General features: G+C 49.7%; 1 protein-coding gene across 1 annotated transcript in view; it reads right to left on the bottom strand.

Moving 5' to 3' along the window:
- PTPRN2 (protein tyrosine phosphatase receptor type N2) overlaps positions 1-25,072 on the bottom strand; it is a 661,085-nt gene that overhangs the window by 121,508 nt on the left and 514,505 nt on the right. The window contains exon 12 of the mRNA XM_038755516.1: positions 6,133-6,345. Coding sequence (XP_038611444.1) covers positions 6,133-6,345 — 213 coding nt within the window. The remainder of the gene's footprint in view (positions 1-6,132; positions 6,346-25,072) is intronic.

Raw genomic sequence — 25,072 nt, forward strand, 5'->3', positions numbered from 1 at the left:
TCTCTCCTTTTCTCCAGATCTCTCCCAGGAGCCCACCCAAGTCCAAAGGAAGAGCTGCCTCCATCCCTGTGGGAGGCACTTAGTAAATGCTGTTGCTGTTGATTCCGTAAAGAAAGTATGGGGGCCCAGATCAAAGGAAGGTAATGAAACAAGAGAACTCAGTGTCAACACAAAATTTCCAAGGAATGAATTCTCCAAAAAGTTTTACATATCAAGGACATTGCAATCCTCTGAGGCTCTCTGATGCTCTGAGGAGTATTGTATTGTTTTAAATTAAACCCTTGACATTATCGGAACCTGACCCAAGGACTGACATACCAGAACGGGTGAGAGGATACACGCTTTATTTTTGTTTCTGACGCTTGTTTGGCAAGCTTAGCAGACTTTCATGATCTTTAGAGAAAATACTGCAGCATCAGAGAATGGCAGCTCAGGAAGCATTTAAAAGGAATAAAACTGTAGGCTGATCAGGTGGATGACATATTTGGGAACTCAAGACTGATAAGGATAATGGACTGGAAGTAAATATTTTGAAAATTACATCCAGACTCATAAATGAGAAGGTATTTGAAAGAGTCAATTGAGCTTGTCCATAAATCTGTAAACTATGGGAGGTTCCCTTTTCCCAAACATTTAATCAGTTTAACTTATGTGTCAATTTCAAATTCATACTCATAATATTTGAAAAATAAAATGTGTCCTTCACTCACCCACCAACATAAATTCTGCAATGGACTGGGACATAACAGCCTTTAAAAACTGTGTCTGCCTTCATGGAATTACACATTTATTCTGTCTTCTGTATTTGCAAAGAAACCATCCTAAGCTTCAGGTGTTAATGGGCCACACAGGCCTCTGAGTTTTTTAAACTGAATGGGATCTACTGCTTAGAGAATTTCAAAAATTACAGAAGGAAGCGCTTCATCTCATTACATTCAAATAAATTAAAGCTATTTTGAGCTCGGAATTTAAAGGGAAACAATCATTCCTATCCCCCATCCCCTTCTCATTCAAAAGAAGAGAAAAATCCCTCACATTTTAAAACAAATGGACCGCTGACATGGAAAGTTCACTCCCACAGCAAGGACTCTTAAGTTTGGTAGTGATGCCAAGAAAGCAACGGACAATTTAACTGTTTTCTAAAGAATAAAAAGCATTCCACCTCTGCTTCTGACACCTCTCACTGTCCGCTGGTGAGGCAGCAGAAACTAACTCGGAGGCACTATGGTTCTCTTAATTCAAAGCCAAAGATGTAAAGCAAACCTGAAACATGACATCTCTTTGTATAGCCCAGCATTCCCTTCAAAGCAGAGGTTAAAAGTCAGGGTGCAGTTGGACTCACAAATTCATCACCCTGAGCCAATGGAGCATCCCTAAATAGCAGCAATCACCAATGCACGCTGTCATTACATTAATAATCACTTGCTAATGGGAGCAATGACAACCAAGATGCACACTTAGAGGCTCTGTTTACAGGCAGTCCCCAATGCCTGAATGCGTGCTTCTCTTTGGGTTAGGTGCCAAAGGCCTCAAAGGGCACAAAGAAATCTGCTCAGCGTTGTGAAATAAACCATCAAAGGCTACTAGCTGAAAATTCCTGAGGAGTGTCTGCCCTAATGTCACGGAAGCAAGAGTGGACTAGCAGAATACTAACCTTGCTGTTCAGAGATGATCAAAGCATCAAAGTAATGGGAGCCACATTAAAAAAAAATGCCACATCAATGAAGAAAAAGAAAGAGAGTCTTGTTTTAATTATTGAATAACTTATTAGGGCTATACTTTTTAACCCAGTGGTCACACACCTGAATGAATAAAATCATAGCTGAATTAAAATATATATATATAATATATGTATCATACACATACAGATACACACAAATGCGTCCTACTTGTGTCTTTACATTTGTCGTGTTTTACACAATGCCCCTTTTACACTAGTGTGAAGACAATATTTAAATGTAAGCCACTAAAATCATTTAAGTTACATGGGGAAAAGATAGGGAACAAATAAGAACCAAGTGATACAGTTATAAATTCTAATTTTGAAGAAAAAGCAGAATGTACAGATGGTTCTACATTGGTGATTGGTAGCCTCATCAGAGCTGATTCGTGGCTGTCTTTAAAGCTCCAGATTTTCCAAAAATTAACCCATCCAAGGACTGCACACGGAATCAGCTTGGACAGAGTTTTCTGAAATCCAAGGGATTTTAGAGATTGCTCATTCGAAAATGGATCAACCCAACCAAGAAACATGGAAAAACAAAGTTCCATGTTGAAATTCTTGTTTGGCACACATACTGAAACAAATGGTTTAGCGTGGAAAGGAAATAAAATCAATGCTTCAACTGCCTAATTTTTATCTGCATCTTGGAAAAATGTATAACCCATGTGGCTCTGCCAACAATCGTGTCTGAGAAACAGTTACTTATCACGCAGGGTAAAGGAACATTAACCCTCTACCTTCCAAGCCCCATTCCACAAATTACATGCCCATACCTTCAATGGACCCTGTGCGGGAAGATTATCATTGTAACTGCTGCAAAGCCTTCCAGATCTAGCAGGGGTCTTGTAAGGATGGCAAGGCAAAGATCATTTCAGAGGAAACAAGCTGGGAACTTTCTGACACTAGCGCTGCAACTTCACAGTCCTAACACACAAATAAAATAGGTACTAGTGAACAACAAGCTTTCAGTCTAGTGTTTTTGTGTGTACACCAGTCTACACTAGACTGTACACTAGTACACACAAAAACACTAGATTAAAAGCTTGTGGTGGGCAGAGAATGTGTCTACCATCTCTGCCGTACTGCACTTTCCCAAGTGTTTTAGTATAGTGCTCTGAACACAGTAAGTGCTCAATAAATACCATTAATAATAATAATGGCACTTATTAAGCACTTACTATGTGCAAAGCACTGTTCTAAGTGCTGGGGATGTTACAAGGTGATCAGGTTGTCCCACGGGGGGGCTCACAGTCTTAATCCCCATTTTACAGATGAGGTAACTGAGGCCCAGAGAAGTTAAGTGACTTGCCCAAAGTCACACAGCTGACAATTGGCAGAGCCGGGAGTTGAACCCATGACCTCCGACTCCAAAACCCGTGCTCTTTCCAGTTAGCCACGCTGCTTCTCATTGATACCACTGATGCTGGTATTCACAAAATATGGAAAGCTAGGCACCTTAGCCCCAAGTCCCACTGCTTTTCTACAGCAGTACATCAATTTCTATTGCTACTCATTTTCTTTCATCGCCAAAATAGTGTGAGATAGCTATGTATGCTTGGGGAAAAAAAAAGAACTACCTGCAATGAAGTGCAATGATACTTGCACAAAATTGCTGTTTGACTATTACTCCTCCAGGTCTCACCTCTTGACCATCTTATTCATTCATTGATTTTTCTCCCTCAATCAGTCACTAAATGCAAGTCCATTTTCCAGCCAAGCTGTGGAAAAGGGCTCATTATTTAACGGTTCAACTTTCAACTTAAGCCAGCAGAGGGGCACCCTTTGCCTGCCCAGGATTCCATTGTTTTATTATTGCCTTCACTGAGCACTGAAATCAATTCAGTCATAAAAGAAAATGCAGAGTCAATTAAACATTTTCAGACGGTGCGAACTTCTCACCTATCACTTTCAAAAAGTACATAAGACAGGAGAAGAGCTTCTACTCAAGTCAGAGAAGATAAACTATGGAGATATTTTGGTGAGTTAGAGTTGATACCGATTTTGCTTATGGAAGCCAAAATCTTCCATCCACCTACTTAAATTAAAAATATAAAAAGAAAAGAATCCTAAGGATTTCACATTGTTGAAATGTTCAAGCTCCAGAACTGCATACACTTTCTTCCGGTTAAGAATAGAATAGAGGAGCATTTTCCTGTATCCTGATGGGCTAAAATTTGGCACTGCCCAAACTGTGAATAATCTGCTCAATAACCTTGTAGACAAGAAACACACTTCATCAAACCATTTCCCTATATTTCTCTAATGGAAATATTTCAGGGACATCCAAACCGAGAAAATGAGTGCTAAACAAGGTTTTCAAATTTCCTGGACTAGATTCTTGTCTTATTTTTAGAATGTTTTCTATATCAATCTGGGAAGAAGTAGTAAAGCACACATTTCATTTAGTGTCTGGATTACAAATTCTTATTAAACAAACCAGAGCTCATTATAAAATCAATATCAACTTAACCACCGTGCCCCCAGGAGAAATGGCAAAAAGGTCACTCCAAGAAATTCAAACAATTTTCCTGCTGGAAGGGCACGATTTTAATTACAGATACTATTAATTAGAGCTGTCACTGGGAAGATTTTTTTTCAGTTAATTATCACAAATGCATTTCTAAGTATAAATTTTGAACCTGCATTTTTTTTTAATTAGGCACTCCTGCCTGCATGTTCAATCTTTCCATTTCATTAGTTCTTTTTATATTTGAATTTCAAAATATATCAAAGGGTGCCATACTTTCTAAAAATCTACATCAGGATGGTCCTCTCCCCCCATGTGAAACATAACCAGTGTAATAATTTATTAATTTGTTGACAAAGTCTTAGCCCTTGAAGATTGGGCTTTCTACACTGATGATCACCTTCAATAGGTGCCCTCGATAAAACCAGTTTTCCTACATGTGACATTTTTAAGGTTTCTCCTTTTAAAAGAGTTTTCTTTTGCTTTGAACTCAAGCTGAAAGCCACTCTCCTGAAATGCCATCTTTGGCACGTGTTTGAAGTCCCTGCTCTTTTATGAAAAAGTATTTACTGACCATAACAGCTGTACTTTGTTAAGACGAAGATCCAGATTTCTTAACACAAGCAGTAGAAGAGTTTAGAATTTTTGGGGAAGAAAGATAATTTATGCTTCTGACATACTGAAGCACAAAACAAACAGTTTACCAGTTCAAGTTTCCTAGAGGATTTGGCGGGTGGCGGGGAAACTCTCCAATATGCTAGAAGACAGGTGGGGTCAGATGGGTGTAGAGTGCAAGAGGATATTTGTTCAGGGGCCCCTCTGTGAGTGGAGACCATCTCTGGAAAGCAATGACCCTTTCTGAGATGTCCAGGAGCCCTCCCTGAATGGAAGGGACCCACTGATTTTGTCTGCCAAGGAGATCTCTTTTCTGTGAGTGCAACTCTGATGACAGAGAGTGGTGGCAATTATTACCATTGCCAAGCTCTAAATATATCATTTTTTAATTAAAAATAATGATGTGTTGTTCAAGGAAACAAAAATAAAGAATTAAAAACCCTGCCTATGTCCTATATATTTTAGGTGACCCAAAACCAACTTATTTTACGTTTCCAAATGCGCATATGTCCTTAAAATTTAATAATTCCAAGAAATAGAAAAAAAATTCAATATATTGGGATGCAATGGTGCTGGATATTAAGCTCCTGCACAAGCTACAGTAATTGAGCTGAATACACATTTTCATTAAAGATCATTATTAACCATGAAATATGGGCTGGGGAAACCACAAAAACACTGTAGCATTTTTTTCCCTTGCCCAATCATTCTAAATCTGCCTTCTCTATATCCCCCATTGGTTTCTGATTTATTTCACAGATTCATCTGTAATATTTCTGTATTACTCGCACACAGCTGCTTCCATTGTTCTCCCAGTGACATTCTTGCTTTACCTCCCATCTATCAGCATTATATTTCACTTTATCTGAATAATGGCAGAAGGTGGCAACAGATCAGGTCAAGAGATCTTTTCATATAAAACCCCGAGGAAGTTGATAATTCAAGAGACATCTTCAAATACCTACATGATCCATTTATCATGCACCTCCAGCATTGTTTTTCATTAATAGTGGCCAAACTAAGAAAGACTGTGGCTAATACATAATTCATGCAATGTATAGTTTTCCACATTTCTAATTAGCAAACCAGCTTTCCCCGCTACCATAAAAATAAACATACGATGAATATAGAACAGTAAAATTCTACTGGTATGAATCCTGATGGAGCGTCCCAAACTGTCACCAAAAGAAAAACTACACTATAAATACAAGAACAATTTCTGGGAATGGAGAAGGGTCCCAAGATCAAGTAACGGTTTAGGCACCACACAGCTGGTAGATTTATTGGGAAGGAAATGAATAAAACAAACATTTGTTCTTATTCTTACCTGGTAAGCAGCAGTAGCATCGGAGTTTGGATCAGTACCTAGAGCCGACAGTTTCTCCTTCAGTTTGTGGTGGGAACTGTGGCGGAGGCAGTAGATGACTCCTGAAGCTACCAGGACTCCGATGATGCAGGCAATGGAGATCAGCGTGAGGATAATGAATTTGGTGGATTCCTCTTCCTCTACATGATGAGGCAGAAGCTTCAGTTTGCTTTTCTACAGAACACGGTGGGTGGGAGGAAGGAGGAGGAACAGCATATCAATATACAATACATCCCCACCTCTGAAAACTAAACTGAAGCACTCTTTTGAAACATAAGGGGATCTTAATCTCAGAAAACTGTACGCGGTTATGCTGTAATTAAAATTATAAAGGAAAGGGGACCGAAGGAGGGGGGCTGGACAGGAGAGCGTCTTCAATTCAAACAATGTTTTATTCTGAAGATCTACATTACCAAGTTGACTGTTTAGGAAGGGCAAATAGAATGCAGAAATGGGAAAAATATTAATTTTCTGAATTTTAAAAAATGGCAATTACTTGACAGGCAAATTCAGTTCCTTAGTAAACACACACACTCACACAGGCACCCACATTCACACATACCAAAAGCCCATAAACATCTACACTCTCTTTTCAAATAGGATCAGAGATGAAAAAAAAGCAACTGCTACAACTCCAGCACAACAAACAGTTTAGTAGAGTAATACTCTATCACCAGCCATGCTAAACCCTGATAATAGTAAGATATGCTCATCTTTATACTGTAGAAAGTAGAGCAGTAGCATTATTATTATCATCATTACTACTACTACTACAGTATTACAGCACTGTTAATGCTACTATTACCAACATCCTCACAACTCTACCATGGGGGCAAGATCCTCAATGATTGGCTAGCCTGAAAATGATTCTGCTTGCCTGAAAAATTACATTTCCTAGGAAGCAGACTGAAAACCCTGGCCAGCTCAAGTCATTGGTTAGTTGGGCAAATACAAGCTTATGTGTGCCTTTGGGGCATACACGCATACATTCACCTAGACAGGCATATGACTCCTTCCATTCCTGGCATTTTCCTAGAAGGGAATTTTTTTTTTAAAGGAGAAAAAAAGGATAGAGCTTGAACTTCTGTCTTTAAGCAGTTATAGAAAAGTAACGGAAAGGTTCCAAACTCCTCTAGACTCTTTTTCATTCTGGTTTGGTTTATTTTTTTTTGTGACTGTGTGTGTAAGTGTGTATGTGTATGTGTGTGTGTGTGCGTGTGTGTGTGTAAGTGTGTCTGGAAGGAGAATTCAGAAATATGGGAGAATCCTTCTGGTGCATTTTACTTGTCTCCGTGTGCTAAAAGTTGTCCCATAATTTCCCCTCATTAGCTTCATTATAAGGTATATTAGCAACAATTAAAAACGCAACATGAAAATGAAAAGACCAGGCACGCCAATTGCAGCAAGACTCATTTGGCCAGCATTCCCCTCTCACAATTACCAGGGAAATGAATTGAAAAGCACGCCCCTGCCTCAGCCCTGGTTGCTACAAGATGAGAACAATTAGCAAACTCCTTTCCACCACCTAATTTCGCGTGGTAACAAAATGGATTTTTCCCCATGAATGCCTAGCCGGCCTATTCATTATCTCGCTTCTATTAGTAATTTTCTGCTCCGTATTCAGCTAGCCAACTCTTAATTTCCTCCTGTCTTGCAGTGTACACAGTGCCTCTTATGTCAGGCCCGGTCCATTTTTATCTTGTAATCATAAAGGCCACCAAAGCAATTATCGCTGGTCTTGACTGGAAACGCTGGTCATTAATTAGCCTCCTTTTGCCTTCAGTGCGGCGGATTAGCTAGGGCTGGGGCTGAGTTAATGGAAACGCAGATTCAATGAGAAAAGACTTCCAGATTTTCTTGCCTGGATGAGCAGCTTGGAGGAGGATTGTTAGGTTTAGAAACCCCGGGAGGTGGAAAAGAGAGAGAGAGGAGAGGCACGAGGAGAGATGGGCGGTGGAGAGGAAAGGAGGAAGAGCTAGGGAAGGCGAGACGAGGAAGGAAGGGAGGAGGGAGAGGCGGTGAGAGAAGTCACGATGAGGACGGAATGCGTCTGCGATGCATGTGGGGCTACAAATCGCTTTGCTTGGAGCTGTAGGGTGAGCTCTGCACTTTGGCTTTCAGCGGCCTCTTGTCCCCGTTGAGACACGCACCCACCCACAGCCCCCATGTCCCCTCACGCCCCCAGGGCCTTATCCTTCTCTCCGCGGGTCCACAACCGCTTCCAGAAAGGAGTCACTCCAGGGAGCCACACACGCACTCCCAAATAGACACACACACCCCCACCCCCCCGCCCGGCTCTCTTGGGTCTTCCCCTCCCTCCCTCCCTTGTGCTCCCCCACTCTTGAGTAGCCGCAGAGGGAAAGCCCAGCCGCCCACCGCTGGATGGATGGACGGATGGATAGACGGACGGATGGATAGATGGGATGGACGGAAGGAAGGATGGGACGGACGGAAGGATGGATGGATGGATGGACGGATGAATGGACGGACAGACGGAAAGATGGACAGATGGACAGCAGCTGCCCACCCACCCACCCCCGCCACGCCAGGCAGTGCAGTGGATGGTCCCAGGGCGGCTGCCCCAGGAGGTGTTGGGGTGTGTGCATGTGTTGCGAGGGGCGCGGGGGGAGGCGGGGCAGGGCACGGAGGCTCCTCCCCGCAGGTCCCCGCACTCGGCTCAGCCGCCGCCTATACCGTACCATCCCCTCCTTCTCCTCCCAGCCCCACTAGCAGCATTTGATTGTTCGGGTCTGTCCAGCGGTTCATTTAAAGATGCGCCACCAGAGACACAGCACGCCCCCATCCCCTTCCCCAACTCCCAATCCCTCTGCTTAGCCTCCTACCTCAGTTTACCCCACCTCACTTGGCAGACGGACAAGGAGGTCCATGAAGAGGGGGATATTTTTGTTGGGGGGGGGGAGGGGTCCAGGGTCTGGCTCCCCCCAGCCCACAGATGCCCCAGAGGCCACCGCCTGCAAGTTACAACTCTCCTCTCCTCAGCCACTGCCCCAGGATTAGCATTTCACAGAAGGGAATTTCTGCCCCCGGTGAAAGGTCAAAAATCTACATTTAAATGGGAGGGGGGAGATGCTGAAAATGATAGTGTCCCCCGGGCCTCCTCCAGGGATGGGCGGTCTGCGTAGGGGACAGGACCGCCAACCGTCACCCCTTGTGCTGGGCCCCGGGGTCCCTCTGTCCGGGGACGGCGGACCCACCCAACTCACCGACAGACCAACCGGACAGCTGTCCTCGCCCGGGCCCCTCTCAGCCCTAGACGCCTGTAGCCAACAACCTGCCCCAACCCCAAGGAGCTGGACAGAAGCACTTCTCCCCTCCCAGGCCGACAAGGAGAAAGATGCTAACAAAGGGAAATGTGTCCGCCCAACGGTGGGGATATAGGCCCAGCTGCCCACTGACAAATACAGTTACATACACACACACACACAGACACACACACACACAGAGACACACCTCCCCCATGCAACGAACAGCAGCATCCACCCATGGATATGTAAAGAAGCACTCGGGCTCTGTCTCTCAGCAAACGAACACGCTAATGAAGATACTACCCGAACACACTAACCTTCTCACATGCAGGAGAGGGGTTGCAGAACCATCTGAAAGAAGCCCAGTGCCCAGGCTCGTGGCCTCGGCCGGCTGATTTTGGTGAAACCCGCAGGCATCTGCGTTCATTTGTGTGCGTGGGGAAATAGAAGCCCAAAACTCACAGGGTCTCCTGCTATCACACCGCTGCCCACTGAACTAGAAAGATGCCACCGGAACAAACCAACTCACAGACCACGTGCATGAACAACTACGTCCATGTTACACGCAGACACCGACGGCTACACAACCAAACCCACTGCCGACGCATTCGTCTCCCTACACCCGGAGAGGATTCATCGTAACCGCCTCCTCGGCATACTCGGAGGGGGCGGTGATCCACACAGTCTACAAATACATCGAGCATCAGGCCGTTTTTTTTTTAAACTTTGTAAAATAAAATACCCAAAGAATCAATCATCTTGGAACGGAGTGTACAAACAGCGCGGAAAGCCACAGAAACGCTGCAGGTTTTAGCAACAGCTATAAAATCGCATTCTGGATTTGGTTTGTCTGCGTTTTATTTCATTTTGTTTTGTTTCAAAATTGTAGCAATATCTTCTCGTCTCCCAGGCAGTGATAGATACTTCTGTCCCTCCCTCTCGATTAGTCGGCCCACTTGGTCTGCAAGTTTTACGATCTTTGTCTTGTCCCCCGCTTATTCCCGTTTATCTCTGTTCTCCTCCCTCGCCCAGCTCCAGAAATAAATTAATTAATGAATAGATAGATAGATATACAAATGCATAACGAGTCTGGCCATTTGGGAGCCAGGGTTGGCAACTTTGTAGTGGCGATGCTGGGGCTGGCCCGTTGACCCACACACGCCTCGGGCAGAGAAGGCCCAAGGCGGCGGCCTGGGCGGGTGGGCAGGCAGGTGGGCGCCAGGGATTCCTAGCGAACCAAGTGTCCAGTCTTGGCTGGGGGGTTGGGGGGGGGGGGGGAGGAAGGGCTGCGGGGAGGGGGGGGATGCTGGGCTCCCTCCCCTAGAGGGCTGCGAGTCCAGCTCGTGGTCTAAAGGGTCTGTTGTACTTTCCAAGAGCTTGGTACAGTGATCTGCTTACAGTATACTCTCAATAAACATGACTGAATGAATGAATGGAAATGACCGGGACGGCGAGGCTGGAATGGGTCCGGGCCTGCCCTCTGCCCTCCTGCTCCTCTCCATCCCTCCTTACACCCAGGTGTCCGCTGCTTTTCAAAAAAAGGGGGAAGAAGCACAGTCCAAAAGGCAATCTGGCTGCTCCCCAACCCCCCAAGCAGCCTGAAACCCTGGACCCCCCATTCCTCTCCAAACACCTCCCGACCCAGGGCCTGGGAGATGGGCCAGGAGAGCAAAAAGCACGGGGAAGCAGCAAAGCTGTCCGCTGCCGCCACCGCCGCCGCCGACCACTCCGGTGGCCTGGTGTCTCTGGGTCCCACTCCCGGCTCTGGCCCCAGGCTGGGGAGAGTCCAGTCTGCCTGGCCTGGCCTGGGGGTGGGGAGGGTCTGGTGTCCTTCCCTGGCCCTGGGGAGGAGAGGGTCCCGTGACCTTCCTTGGCCTGATGGTGAGGAGAGTCCAGTCTGCCTGGATTGGCCCGGGAAAGGTCCGGTGGTCTCCCCCGGCCCTGGGGGAAAACCCCCAGGAGGGAGGATGGCTCTGGTAGAGGAGGCAGAGTGGCAGAGCTGGGGGGCTTCCCAGGTTCTTTGGGGCTGCAGGGAGCGGAGAGGAGGAGGGGACCCGGGTGTAGGTGGCGGCCCGGCGGCAGCTGAAAACACACACACACACACACACACACACACACACACACACACACACAGAGGGATGGAAGGAAAAGGTACTGGAAATTCATTTAGTCCATCCCCCTGCCTTCAGGCAAGCCCACCCTAATCCGGCCCACACCGCTGGGAATCTGTATTGGAGCAGATCCAACTTGTCTGCCGCCGATCCCTTGAGCTAACCACACTGGCTCTACTCAAATGCCCCTACCTGGAGGCTCAGAAAGGACACGTGGGTGGTTACTAAGACGAGGAAACAAGATACATTATCCAATAAACATCAGTTCCGGCTCTAACCGAAGTACTGATGGAGATAAATCAGCACCACTGCTAGGATCCACTAAGAGATATAACCGGCCCATATTCAAAACCTGCAATTTGGGGTCCTTTTTGCTAAACCAGTGCGATTGACTTAATATAAAGCAACAACGGGATGTTTGTCTTGCAATGCTTTTCTTTTTCCTCCCCCTCCACCCCAACAAGTTGTGGTTTTAAGGATCTCTATTTTGGAGGATGGATGTGAAGCCAAGAATTGACTTCGTGTTGCCCTCCCCACCCCCAAATATTTACCTCCTGGCCCCCGTTCCCACCCTCTCCCCAACCCCTCGCCCCAGCCTCGAAGGCCTCCGCATCTGGCTGAGTCGCGGGTCCCTTCCTCCAGATCTGCGCTCAGGCTTCCCGCCGGAAGAGAACCCAGGGTTAATTAGAGGCATCCTGTCAGCCTTGACTCGAAATTGAAAGAAAAATGTTTAAATATTTATGAATTTGACATTTACAGTCAGACGTCTTTTAAAAGCAGAACACCTCTCCCTGTGCAACAGAGTTCAGCTTGCTCCAGGGGCTGGGGAAGAGGGGTGGGGGTGTTTCGAAGAGGGGAGACAGAGGACGGTGAAGAGGAGGAGGAAGGTGGAGAGGGACGGGGGCGGGGGGAGAAGGGAGGAACCATCAAGAGGGCTGTGTCATAAGAAAAATAAATATCCTGAATAGCTTTTTAAAAACCAGTTCTAATTAAACAAATATTCATCCACTGAGGTGTAACTGCACTTGAAAAGGCCCACTGAGCAGTCCTGGAAATCTGTTCCATTGACGGCCTCAACCCCCTCCTTATCCCCCCTCCCCTCCGGATTCAGAATACAAAGTACCACAAAAGATTATGGAGCAGTGATAGTAGTAAAAACCCTAGATGGGAATGCACTGGCAATGCTCTTAAAAAATCCGAATTCACAAGCTTTAACACAGACGGTTTATATGATCTTAGCCTGTGCTTAAAGGTGAAGGAAAACCCGTGGGACTTGACTTACAGCTTGTTAGGAGTCATTTATTGAAAATTGTATTCAAAACCATGTTTAAGTCTGTATCATCTGTATCATCTGATGAAGTTTTTATAACAGAAAAAGAGTAGTTTGGAGTTGAATTAAATGCCACACAGGCATGCACGCAAATTCAAAACTGGGATAAAAACATCTGAAACTAGAAGCAGGAAATTATTTTTGCCATTAGGTGAGGGATGCCGCTCTACCTTGAACAATGAACTCAGAGAACTTTCAACGTTCTTAACTCTACTACTTCGATGAGTGGATGAGCATCATTTTACCTGTCTAAATATCATTTCTACATTTCTGATTCAGGTGTTGTAACAATCCGGTGATCATTTTAATTTTAAAGGTTCCATTCTCGAAAATTCAGAAGTTGGCTGCTTGTGCACCAATATGACCATTTTTTTTTCAGTAGTTTGATAAACTGACTAATATTTTACATTTCATTCCACGTTTGACAAATTTTATTTCCTAGCCCCCTCTAAGGAGTAAGAGAACATTTAAGAGTTTTTAGCTGGAGCAAACTACCAAACGAATCAACTTCAGAATAATGTTTTCTGTCTTAAAACATTTTGAAAAAGTTTTTCTTGGGCTGTTAACAGAACTATTTTTAATTTGGAATTCGCCACAGAAATGTAATAAATGAGAGAAGTCAGGCGGAAATAATCACGTATTAATTCTCTGCATTACAAAATCTTTTCAGAAGCTATTATCAGAGCAAGAGGCATTGTGGTCTGAATTCAGGGTGGGAGAAAATCCTTTGTGGCACTGAAAGCTATTGTTCCTCTGTGCAGATGAAATTGTACTTGCAAATCCGCCATTCAAAGAAGCAAAAAGATGCCTATATGGGCAAAAGAAAAGCACTCTACAAGAAAATAATTATCCTTAAACATAAACTTTCATGAAAATAAGTTTTGGGTTAGCCGTTTAAAGGAGCGTTTTGTTAAAAATGTACAGGCATTGACATTATGGTAAAACATATATCGCAAGTCGCTTGTCATCTTTAAAATAGTGTTCAAACATCCACTTTGTGGAAACGAAAGCGTTTCTATTTTTAATGGAGCCCTCAAGATTTAAGACGCGGTTTAAAAAAAAAAAATCACTCACGTGAGCAGTTTTTAGTAACGCTGGTAAACAATGTGCTGTCTAGGTTATTCTGCACAGAAAACATTCCGCCGTAGAAAAGGTCATAACGGAGAGCAGCATCACCAAACGGAAACACCCCCCACGGCATCTTTCAGATTTACTGCAGACAATTTTACATCATTAAAAACCAACCTCAACCAGGACAGGTAGGTCTTTCCCTTTCGGACCCGCCGTTTGCATGTGTGTTTTTTTTTTTTTCAGGACCGGTTCAAGGAGCAAGAGCGTTTGCCAAACACGAACTGTGTGCCCAAGGCATGCGGATTCTTCCTGGGTGGAGTGCATGTGTGCGAGCCAAGACAGAATACTATCACTTTGAGTGGGTAGGAGGCCTTGCTCCTGGAGGAGAATCCTGGCTGTTGGAGGTGGGGGTCCCTGGTTGGTGGGTCCCCAGGCGCGCTGTTGGCATCCCTGTGGGCCGGTGTCAGTTGGCACGGCGGGTCCAACTTGGAGCTTTTCCTGGGGAAGGCTGCCCTCGGCCGGGCTGCAGCCCTTTTCTAAGGCTTCGCAGAGAGGTCGGAAAGATTACACCGCCATCCCCGGACACAAAGGATGGCGGGGTTCCCGAGGGACCCCCTTGCCCCCTCCTGCTCCCACACCCCCGGCTTATTCACATCACTGAGAAAGGTCACCGCGAGGAGCCACCGTCCCATTGACCGGCCGGGGACACAATGCAGCCGCCTCCAACCTCCCCCGGCGCCACAAAGCACGCAGAGGCCTTGCCCGACCAACCCGGGGGGATTAATATCCCCAACAACGACCGGACAACACCAAGAATTCCGCCGGTTCAACGAGGCCCCGGTCAACAGCAAACATCCTCGCTCCCTTCCTCCTTTTGCTCTCCCCCCCCCACCCCGTCCCGATTCCCCGAGGGCAATAAACCAGACACCAACTGGGCGTCCTGTGTACCCCTCGGTTCCTTTTTCTGCTTTTTGGGAGGATGGCGAAGGAGGGAGGAGGAAGGTTGCGGGCTTATTCTGCAGATAAATCCCCCCAAACCACCTTAAACCCGGGTTGGGCGGTCTCCCATTCCCGCTGTCTTACACCTGCCTGCCCTTCCGCCATCCAGACCTAAAAGAAGAGAGGGACCATACACAACCCATCTCCAAAGGAGATTTTAAAAAGCGCCCAGAAGGTCCCTGGAGCAGAGACTGCCCTGTACAAGATTTCCTTAAAGAGACTCACCTTGGCGCAGGCCGCCGGGCCTTGGGCAGAAGTCACCAGCCTGGACAGGGGAGATGGCGAAGGTGGAGGAAGACACCATGCAAGGAAAAGGACCTCCGCTCTGCCCAAACTTTGGTGGCATCCTGGTATTGCGAGGAGGGAATATGTCGCTTTATTGTTGTACTGTACTCTCCCAAGCGCTTAGTACAGTGCTCTGCACACAGTAAGTGCCCAATAAATCCGATAGACTGTATGAATGAAGGCATCTCGGGGGACATCCTGGGCAGCTGAGAGGGGTGGTCCACCGGGAACGGGTCATCAGCTCCTGTCCGGGCCTGGGCACAGCCGAAAGCTCAGGCCCCTCCGGCCGGGAGAGAGGGGGACGGGCGACGACCCTCGCCTCGGAAAGGATGGGCAGAACCAAGGACCAACCTGAGAGAAAAGCTAAGAAGCCACAGCTCCAAGCTCTGGGGGTGGACGAGACGGGGGGAGCAGTCGGTTGTCAAGGCCCAGTGGATTAACTGGGAATTCTGGATCCACACAAGTGTCCCACAGGAGTCTACCCCAGAGAAAGGGGGGGCCTTCACTCGCATACAGCCGTAGAGAGGGGGGTGGGGGGAGAGAGGGGACACACACACGTTTGTGTTTTGTGTGTGTATGTGTGTGTATGGGCGCAGGCACACACAAAAATCAATTCCTAACCCGGCAGGTCTGTGCACGGGGAAGTTTTTTTTGGCCTAGGTCTCCCGCTCAACGGGTTGGGAGAGGGGCCGCGGTTCCTGCGGTGGGAGGCGGAGGGAGGGGAGAGGAGGGGGCGGAAAGTTATTCTTGCAGTTTCCAAGAGGCGAAGGAGGAGGAGGAAAAGGAAGCGGCGGAAGCGGGAAACCTCCCCGTCGCAGAAGGCGCGGACAGAGGAATGGGGCTTTCCCGGGCCCTGGATTTCCCCTCCGCCCCTCTTCAACCTGGGACCGACGGGCGCCCCCCACCCCTAAATCCCGATTCCAAACCAGGCCCCCAGTGCCGGTGGGACTGGAAGGGGGTCACCAGGGATTGAGCCGGTAAAAAACGGAAAAACCCCCTAAACAAAATTCATTCCCCCTCCCCTTCCGCCGGGTCCTGACACTTTCAAGAGAAGCAGCGTGGCTCAGTGGAAAGAGCACGGGTTCGGGAGTCAGAGGTCACGGGTTCCAATCCCGACTCCCCCATATGTCTGCTGTGCGACCTTGGACAAGTCATATAACTTATCTGAGCTTCAGTTACCTCATCTGTAAAATGGGGATTAAGACTGTGAGCCCCACGTGGGGCAACGTGACCGCCTTGTAACCCCCCCCCCCCCCAGGATTTAGAGCAGTGGTTTGCACATAGTAAGCACTTAACAAATACCATCATAATTGTTATTATTATGATGATTTCAAGGACCGGCGGCTTGAATCGCGACGCAGAACTTAAGGATGGAGGGGGGCCGCCCCCCAACCCATCCCAGCAATAGGGTGTGGGGGGGGGGGGCTGCCTGCCGCTGACCACTCACTTCCCTCCTGCCAGGCCGCGGTGGGCAAGGGGCAGCCCAGTGCCAGCCCCACCGCCCCCCACAGCTCTCCACCGGGTTGGCCCAGACCCCCCAGCCTGGTGCCACCTCCAAAAGCTGGGAGGTGTCTCCTATATCCGCTCCCCCAGAAGCAAGAAGTTTGTCCAGAAAGGACTCCTCCCCTTCCCTCCCCTACCCCCATCCTCAATCCAAACGGGCGCAGCCTGTGCCGGCCTGCCAGCCCTGGTTACCTGGCACCTTCGGGGCGCTCAGGGCCCGAGGAGGGGGGCTCCTGTCCGAAGTCGGGAAGACCCAAAGGCATGCACCCTCCCGGCTTGGTCCCCCGCTCGCCAAACAAATCCTTCTTCTGGCCACAAACTTCTTGGCTTCCTCGGCGGAGACAAAGGCGCAAGAGGCAGCAGGAGCATCAGCGTCGGTGGCAGCAGCCAAGGGGCTCCGAGCCCTCGTGCCCGGGGGGCGGTGGCAGGCGGGCCGCCCCCCGTGCTCCCTCCCCCAGCCCCCCCGGGGGCCCGGGGCGGCGCAGGACCGGCCGGGGGCTCTCCCGGGCCGCGGCTGGGAGCCGTCCGTCCCCGCGGGCCGCGCGCGGAGGAGAAATTCCGGAGCGTCCCGGCGCGGCCCCTCCTTATATCGGCCCGCCCGCTCCCACCCAGCCCCTGCCGGCTGCAGCACATGGCCCCATCCACCGGTTGCTATAGCGATGTCTCCCCCCACATGTTGCTGACAGCAATTGGCTAAGGGGGCCTAGGCTGTTCAACCCGCTCCGGAGTGAGACTATGAATGGGCCCGGGCTTTGTCAGTCATTTGTAAAAAGCTGCAGCTTGGGGGCTAGCTTCTTTTCTTTCTTTCTTTTATCTTTCTTCCTTTCTCCTTTTTTTTTTCCGCTTTTATTTTCTTGGGCTTTCATCATTTTTGCCTTAGCCCTTACCACATGGAAGCTGAGGGTAGGCCTATGGGGGGGAGAGGAAGGCGATGGGTGCCTATAAAAATAAAGTTCCCAAAAAACGCACTATTAATACCAAATATTTAGCAGATCCTCCCCCCCGCCCCCAAACACACACACAAGCACACACATGAGCTGACTGGTATATCAGGAAAATAACTGAACCGAATCATTTCTTGCCCAGTTGAGGTGGGCGCGTGTATTCTCTTTCAGCCAATGGGCCTCGCAAGGCGACCATCTCTCAAAGTAAGGCAGACGGTGCCCCGGCCCGTCCCAAGACAGAAGTTACCCGACGGTCTTTACCCTCCACGTGTCCTAGGGGCTCCCGGGGCGACCCACGCTGCTCACACCTCCTTAGGACCGAGTAAATCTCATTTCCCGTCCCCCCAACGTTTCCCTGAGCTTCCCAAACTCCCTAGACCCCTTCCCTAAGAGGCCTTCTCCATCTGTTGCTAGTCCCAAGGGGCAGGGTGGGCTCGCTCCCCCCCCCCCCCCCAAGGAAGGCCCTCTCTGCCTGCCGCTATAGCCGGGGGGTGAGGGGGGTGGAGATAAAGGGAGGGGGAGGTCAGGGTTGGAGGTCGGTCCCGAAAATATGGGGTTCAGAGGGCTCCAAGCCGAATAGAGACAAAGAGGCAGACTCTCCAATCCAAGTTCAGAGGCCTCAAAACGCTCCCACCTCAATTTGCCGCCTGGGCTTCAGGCTCGTCCCACCCCAATCTCCTCGGCTACTGGGGGGTCAGGGCCCCCACCCCCTAACGTGGGCTCCGGCCCCGCTTCCGGGGTGTGGGGAGTGGGGGAAGGAGGAGGGAGAGGAGAGGATAGGAAAGAAGAGGAGGGGACAGCGATGGACGGGAGGAGAGGGAGGGAAAGGCTGAAAACCCAACATCTGTTTCTCTAATGAACTCTCCAAAGCCCACAGCTGCAGCCAACAAGGGGAAGAAAGAAAGAGAAGTGGGGGGTGGGAGGGGGCGAGGGGGAAGGGGATATTGTCAGAAGCAGATGACAAGTCTGGGGAGGACTCTTTAGTTTCTCTTTTTCTTAGCCCCCGCCGGCCCCCTTACTCCTCCCCACCCTGTGCTGCCGCCCCCGGCCCTCCCCGCCGGGCTGGGACAGCTGGGGCCGGCCTGGCCCACGCAGGGGCTGGTTGCCCTAACCCCGGCCACTGCCCAAACACCACTGGGAGGGGACTCGTGCCCCCCACCCCGGTTCCGTCCTGCCACCGGCCAAAAGCCGCTGCCAACCCATCCTCCGCCCCCCTCGGCCCGGGTCATCCACCTGCCAGGGGGCCCACACCCAAAATACCCGCAGACGGTCCCTGGACGCCGGGGTCCAATACCACCCGGAGTTAGGCCTCCCCTAACGCCGCCCCCCGACTGGGGAGGCTGGGGGGCACCGGGCAGCGGATTGGGCTCCAAGCCCGGGGAGATGTCCAGGCGCATTTCGCAGGAGCGGAGACTAGCCTCAACAGGCCGCCCGCACTGACCACTATCTGGCTACGCGAGGGCAAAAAAGGGATTTTCATCCCGTTCCCGCAGCGCGCCTGTCCCTGCCCTCTTCCCTCTTTCTGACAAACCCTGGGCAGCGCCGGGCTACCTCTCTGTCTCTGTCTTTCCCTCGGGTCCCGCCTCCCCGAGGAACCTGGATAGTCCAGTCTGTCTCGGGAGTTTTCTCCCCACGTTCCTCTGGGGCGGGGCTCCCCCGTCTCCCTTCTCCATCTTCAGGGTCGGGCAATCAGCACCAGCGAGAAAATTCCCCAAATGGGCACTGGGCGAAATTGGGGAAGGGGAGGGGGCTGTTGGGTGGGAGGGGAGCTGGGGAGGGCTGGTAGGAGGAGGGGGGAGATGCACTGCATTTCTTAAAAGGGCAATAATTGTGTGGTTGTTTCTCACACAGCTCTCTCCTCTCCCCAGGTGGCCAGGTAGGTGGGGGGAAGTCGGGGCTGAACGCCCCCTCCCCAGGATGCCCCCGTTTTCTCTCGCTCACTTTTCTCTCCCAGACCCACTTGTTGGAAGGAGCATCTCCATAGCAACACGGCCGGGGGAGGCGGCAGGGCCGGACTGGGGGTGGGGGGGTGGGGGGTAGGCCCCGGAAGCCTGGCTGGGTGGGGGGCAGAGGGGAGAGGAGACGGAGGAACGGGGGGGGGGGTGGCTGGAAGGGTCCAGAGGTACCAGCCTCCTTGTGATGGAAGAACTGGAAAGGGAAGAGGAGGTGGAGTTGGGAGGAGGAGGAGGTGGAGTTCATTCATTCATTCAATCGTATTTATTGAGCGCTTACTGTGTGCAGAGCACTGTACTAAGCGCTTAGCACTGTATTAAGCTCTGGGAGAGGAGGAGGAGGTGGTGGAGTTCATTCATTCAATCGTATTTATTGAGCGCTTACTGTGTGCAGAGCACTGTACTAAGCGCTGAGAGAGGAGGAAGAGGTGGAGTTGGGAGAGGAGGAGGTGGAGTTCATTCTTTCAATCGTATTTATTGAGCGCTTACTGTGTGCAGAGCACTGTACTAAGCGCTGAGAGAGGAGGAGGAGGAGGTGGAGTTGGGAGAGAGGAGGTGGAGTTCATTCATTCAATCATATTTATTGAGCGCTAACTGTGTGCAGAGCACTGTACTAAACGCTAGGAGAGGAGGAGGTGGAGTGCATTCATTCATTCGTATTTATTGAGCGCTTACTGTGTGCAGAACACTGTCCTAAGCGCTGGGAGAGGAGGAGGAGGAGGTGAAGTTGGGAGAGGAGGAGGTGGAGTTCATTCATTCATTCATTCAATCGTATTTATTGAGCGCTTCCTGTGTGCAGAGCACTGTACTAAGCGCTGGGAGAGGAGGAGGAAGAGGGAGAGGAGGAGGCGGAGTTGGGAGAGGAGGAGGAGGAGGGGGAGGAGGAGGACGTCACCAAGCTGGGGGCGGGAGGGGGAAGGATGGGGAAGGATGGGGAAGGAGGAGCGCCGGTCCCGACCACCCTGCCCCGCCGCCGGGCTCGGGGTCCTGGGGAGGGGGTTGGGGGGCCCTCGCGGAGTCCTAATCCTAACGCTCCCGGCCCGGTCGCAATTCCCGGCCGCAATTCCCAGGCGCAGCCCGCCGCCAAGAGCGCCGTGAAAGCGGGTGGGGATCCGGGGTCCGGGATCTGGTCTGCAGCCGGCTGGGAGAGGAAGGGATGGAGGCGCGCTGCGGGACGGAGGGGACGAGGGTGGTATTGGTTAAGCGCTGACTATGTGCCAAGCACCGTTCTAAGCGCTGGACCACTGTTCACTGGAGCGCAGCTGGAGGTGGAGAGGTATCCCTGAGCAAAAGCCACACGCGTGAAGCCGCTCCTCCTCCTCCTCCTCCACCTTCTCCGAAGCGCTGCGCTCCGGCCCCAGCGTGGGGGAAAACCGAGGCCCATTCTTCCAGGGTCCCGCGCCAGGCTCTGCCGTAGTAACCCCGACCCTCAAAGGGCCGCACCACCGCGTCCGGATTTCCCCCCCTTTCACGTAAAAAAGAAAAAAAAATAAGTTTCCAAAAGTATCTAGGAAATCCAGGGAGCCGGAGGGTGGGGCCCAATCCCTACTGTGGAGGGACATCCGGACGGTGTCTCGGTAAAATCCTGCTGCCACCAAACAGAGAAGGGCAGGAGGGTCCCGGGACCTTCCCGGCTCCGTCCCCCCGGCCGGCCGCCCAGGGCCGGGCCGGGCCGGGCCGGGCCGAGGCGGGCCGGGGGGCTGTCCGAGGTCCTGCCGTCAGGGGCCCAGCAGCCGCCGCCGCCGCCAGACTCTGTAGGCAACGGGAGCGCCGACCGGGGGGCTGGACAGAAAAGGGGGACAGGAGGGGGGGACACGGAGGGCTGGAGACAAAAGGGGGACAGGCGGGGGGGACATGGGGGGCTGGAGAGAAATGGGGGACAAGCAGGGGGGACATGGGGAGCTGGAGAGAAAAGGGGGACAGGCAGGGGGGACATGGGCTGGAGAGAAAAGGGGGACAGGCAGGGGGGACATGGGGGGCTGGAGAGAAAAGGGGGACAGGCAGGGGGGGCATGGGGCTGGAGAGAAAAGGGGGACAGGCAGGGGGGACATGGGGGGCTGGAGAGAAAAGGGGGACAGGCAGGGGGGACATGGGGGGCTGGAGAGAAAAGGGGGACAGGCAGGGGGGACATGGGGGCTGGAGAGAAAAGGGGGGCAGGCAGGAGAGACATGGGGGGCTGGAGAGAAAAGGGGGACAGGCAGGAGAGACATGGGGGCTGGAGAGATAAGGGGGACAGGCAGTGGGGGACATGGGCTGGAGAGAAAAGGGGGACAGGCAGTGGAGGACATGGGCTGGAGAGAAAAGGGGGACAGTCAGGGGGGACATGGGCTGGAGAGAAAAGGGGGACAGGCAGGAGAGACATGGGGGGGCTTGTACTTCCCAAGCGCTTAGTACAGTGCTCTGCACACAGTAAGCGCTCAACAAATACGATTGATTGGAGAGAAAAGGGGGACAGGCGGGGGGGACATGGGCTGGAGAGAAAAGGGGGGCAGGCAGGGTGGACATGGGCTGGAGAGAAAAGGACAGGCGGGGGCATGGGGGGCTGGAGAGAAAAGGGGGACAGGCAGGGGGGACATAGGAGCTGGAGAGAAATGGGGGACAGGCAGGGGGGGCATGGGGGGCTGAAGAGAAAAGGGAGGAAAGCGGGGGGGCATGGGGGGCTGGAGAGAAATGGGGACAGGCAGGGGGGACATGGGAGACAGGCAGGGGGGCATGGGGAGCTGGAGAGAAAAGGGGGACAGGCAGGAGAGACATGGGGGCCTGGAGAGAAATGGAGGACAGCCGGGGGGGGGGGCATGGGGGCTGGAAAGAAAAGGGGGACAGGCAGGAGAGACATGGGGAGCTGGAGAGAAATGGGGGACAGGCAGGAGAAACATGGGGAGCTGGAGAGAAATGGTGGACAGGCAGGAGAGACATGGGGAGCTGGAGAGAAATGGGGGACAGGCAGGGGGACATGGGGGCTGAAGAAAAAAGGGAGGCAAGCAAGGGGCATGGGGGGCCGGATAGAAAAGGGGGACAGGCAGGGAGGACATGGGGGGGCTGGAGAGAAAAGGGAGGCAAGCGGGGGCATGGGGGGCTGGAAAGAAAAGGGCGACAGCAGAGGGGACATGGGCTGGAGAGAAAAGGGGGACGGGCAGGGGGACGGAGAACGAGAGCCCCCTTTCCCTCGTGGGAACCCACCCTAGAACCTCAAAACACGCGTTAGTCCTCATCCCCAGGAGCAAGGCGCAGGTTCGGCCGGGCCAGGGGGTCGCAGGCAATGCGGGAAATGCAGGAAAAGACCCCAATCCCGCCTGGGCCTCAGCGCACGACAAAACCCCCTCGTGTACGCTGAAGTACACTCCCGCACTCTCTGCGTGGGCCCCCGCAAATGAGAGGGGTTTGTCTAGGGCGGGCGACCACCTGCGGCCTCCAGGCCTGACCGTCGGGGGAATTCCTTCGACGGGGCGGGACACGGTACTGTTTGGGGTGCTCACCTTCTCGTCCTACTCTCTCTGAAAAAGCCTTCTCGTCCTACTCTCTCTGAAAAAGCCCCCCAGATGGCCACGGGCTTGACCCGAATTTCTCTGACAATCCTCGGTCTTTTTGCGGCACGGAACTTTCCAAAACACCAAAGGAATACTGTACGTCCGAAAAAACACACCCGTATTAAGCTAGGATCTGCTAGGGTCTTAAAGAGTGAATGATGATTCCGTGAATCCTTTTTAAAAAATAATGAGAGCTCAGGCTTCGTTTAACAATAAATTCCAATTTCCAGGATTTCTGCGACATTTCCACCGAAAAACTTTGAAGCATACGGCAGAATATTCTTGAGAGGCATGTGGATTGAAATTATTTATATATACATATATGATAAATAACGAATGTATTATTCATATATGAGTTAGGATAGTTTGGCAGATAAATGAAAATTACAGCCTATGCAAAAAATTTCCTATGACCTATGAAACAGCTAAACAATTTGAATGGTTTAAAATGATTTGTTGATACTACTCCTACTTATTTTAAAGTGCATTTTGCATTGGTTATTTATAAAACCTAATGTTCTGTGATAAAATCTCATTTTCAATTTAAGGAACACCAAACTGTTATAGATCACATATTTAAGTGATTAGAATAAATCTCCAATGTATTAAATTATCATAGAAAAATGTATTTTTAAACAAAATGGAGAAAGCTGACACGGGCAATAAGATTTTCATAAACCAGCACAGTACCTACAACATGAATTTAAAATGATGAAGCAGTGCAGAAAAATGAAATAGCCACCAAATCCGTGACCCTTTCCTCTTGGTAAAAAAAAAAAAAAAATCCCCATTCAAACTTGATTTTTGAAAAGAGCCAGTACCTTTTGGGGCATTGTTAAATATTCTTGATTCTAAACTCTGTTACAAAGGGGATTACTCGTAATTGTAAGCAAGAAATAAAATTAGATCCATGTAGATACGATTCTTGCATTTGGCATTTTGTTTGCATGCACATAACCAATTGTAAAGAAGCACTTTTTTATTATTTATGGCAATTTGTGATCATAGATGAGTGAATTTTGAAACATTCTTTTTGACCTGTCCTGACTGTAGGACTTCTTGGCCTTTTTTGAAACTGGTAAATTTTAATACACATAATGTATAACAAGAATTATACATTACCCTTTGCATCAACAAGTTAAATCTACAGGATCTTTTAAAAAAAAACTTTCCACATCTATATTAGTAGACAAAATTAACTGGCATGTTTTGCTTCGATTTAATTTTTTTTTCCATGTCTGTGATTAGCTTCTACGAAGTCTCAAATTTGGTTTGGCTCTTTAAAGACAGATTTTTCTCTCACTGGGGACTGTGGGAACTGAAGTTCATTAGTTTTCGGTGCATTTCTAAATACTTGTCTCAACTTCAGACGCTACTATGAAACCTTGAGACCATAGTCATTTTGTACAACTTTTTACATTTATTTTACACTTGTGCTTTCTGAGGGATGGCATAGTAGTACAGTTATGCAACCTTTAAACTCAGTGGAGAAGGAAATCAATTGGTGTTTTTGCCCTTCCAGTAACTTTTACAAGGCCAAAAACTTGGTGAAATTTACATGGTCATGTCTTTTTTCCTGTTTGTCTTGAAGCAGAAAAAGGCTGACTTTTAAGCTGGATGTGTTCCTTTTTCTTTCTTTTTTTTTCCTTCTCTCAGACCCAAATTTAACCTCAATATTTTAAAATCTTGAAATCAGTCATTCTATTTATAATCATTCTTGAAGTATTCCAATTGGAAAAGTAAAACAGGTATTTTTCTATAGCTAAACATCATTAACTGAAAATCCTTTTATAACACCTGAAAACATGCACCCAGATGCTTGAATAAAATTTAGGGGTCTTTTTTTAAACATTACTCTAAAATAATGAACACGGGGCTTTCCCTTTTTATAAAGCACAACCCTAGAGCAAGTT

Source organism: Tachyglossus aculeatus, chromosome 13, assembly GCF_015852505.1.
Source record: "Tachyglossus aculeatus isolate mTacAcu1 chromosome 13, mTacAcu1.pri, whole genome shotgun sequence".
NCBI lineage: Eukaryota > Metazoa > Chordata > Mammalia > Monotremata > Tachyglossidae > Tachyglossus > Tachyglossus aculeatus.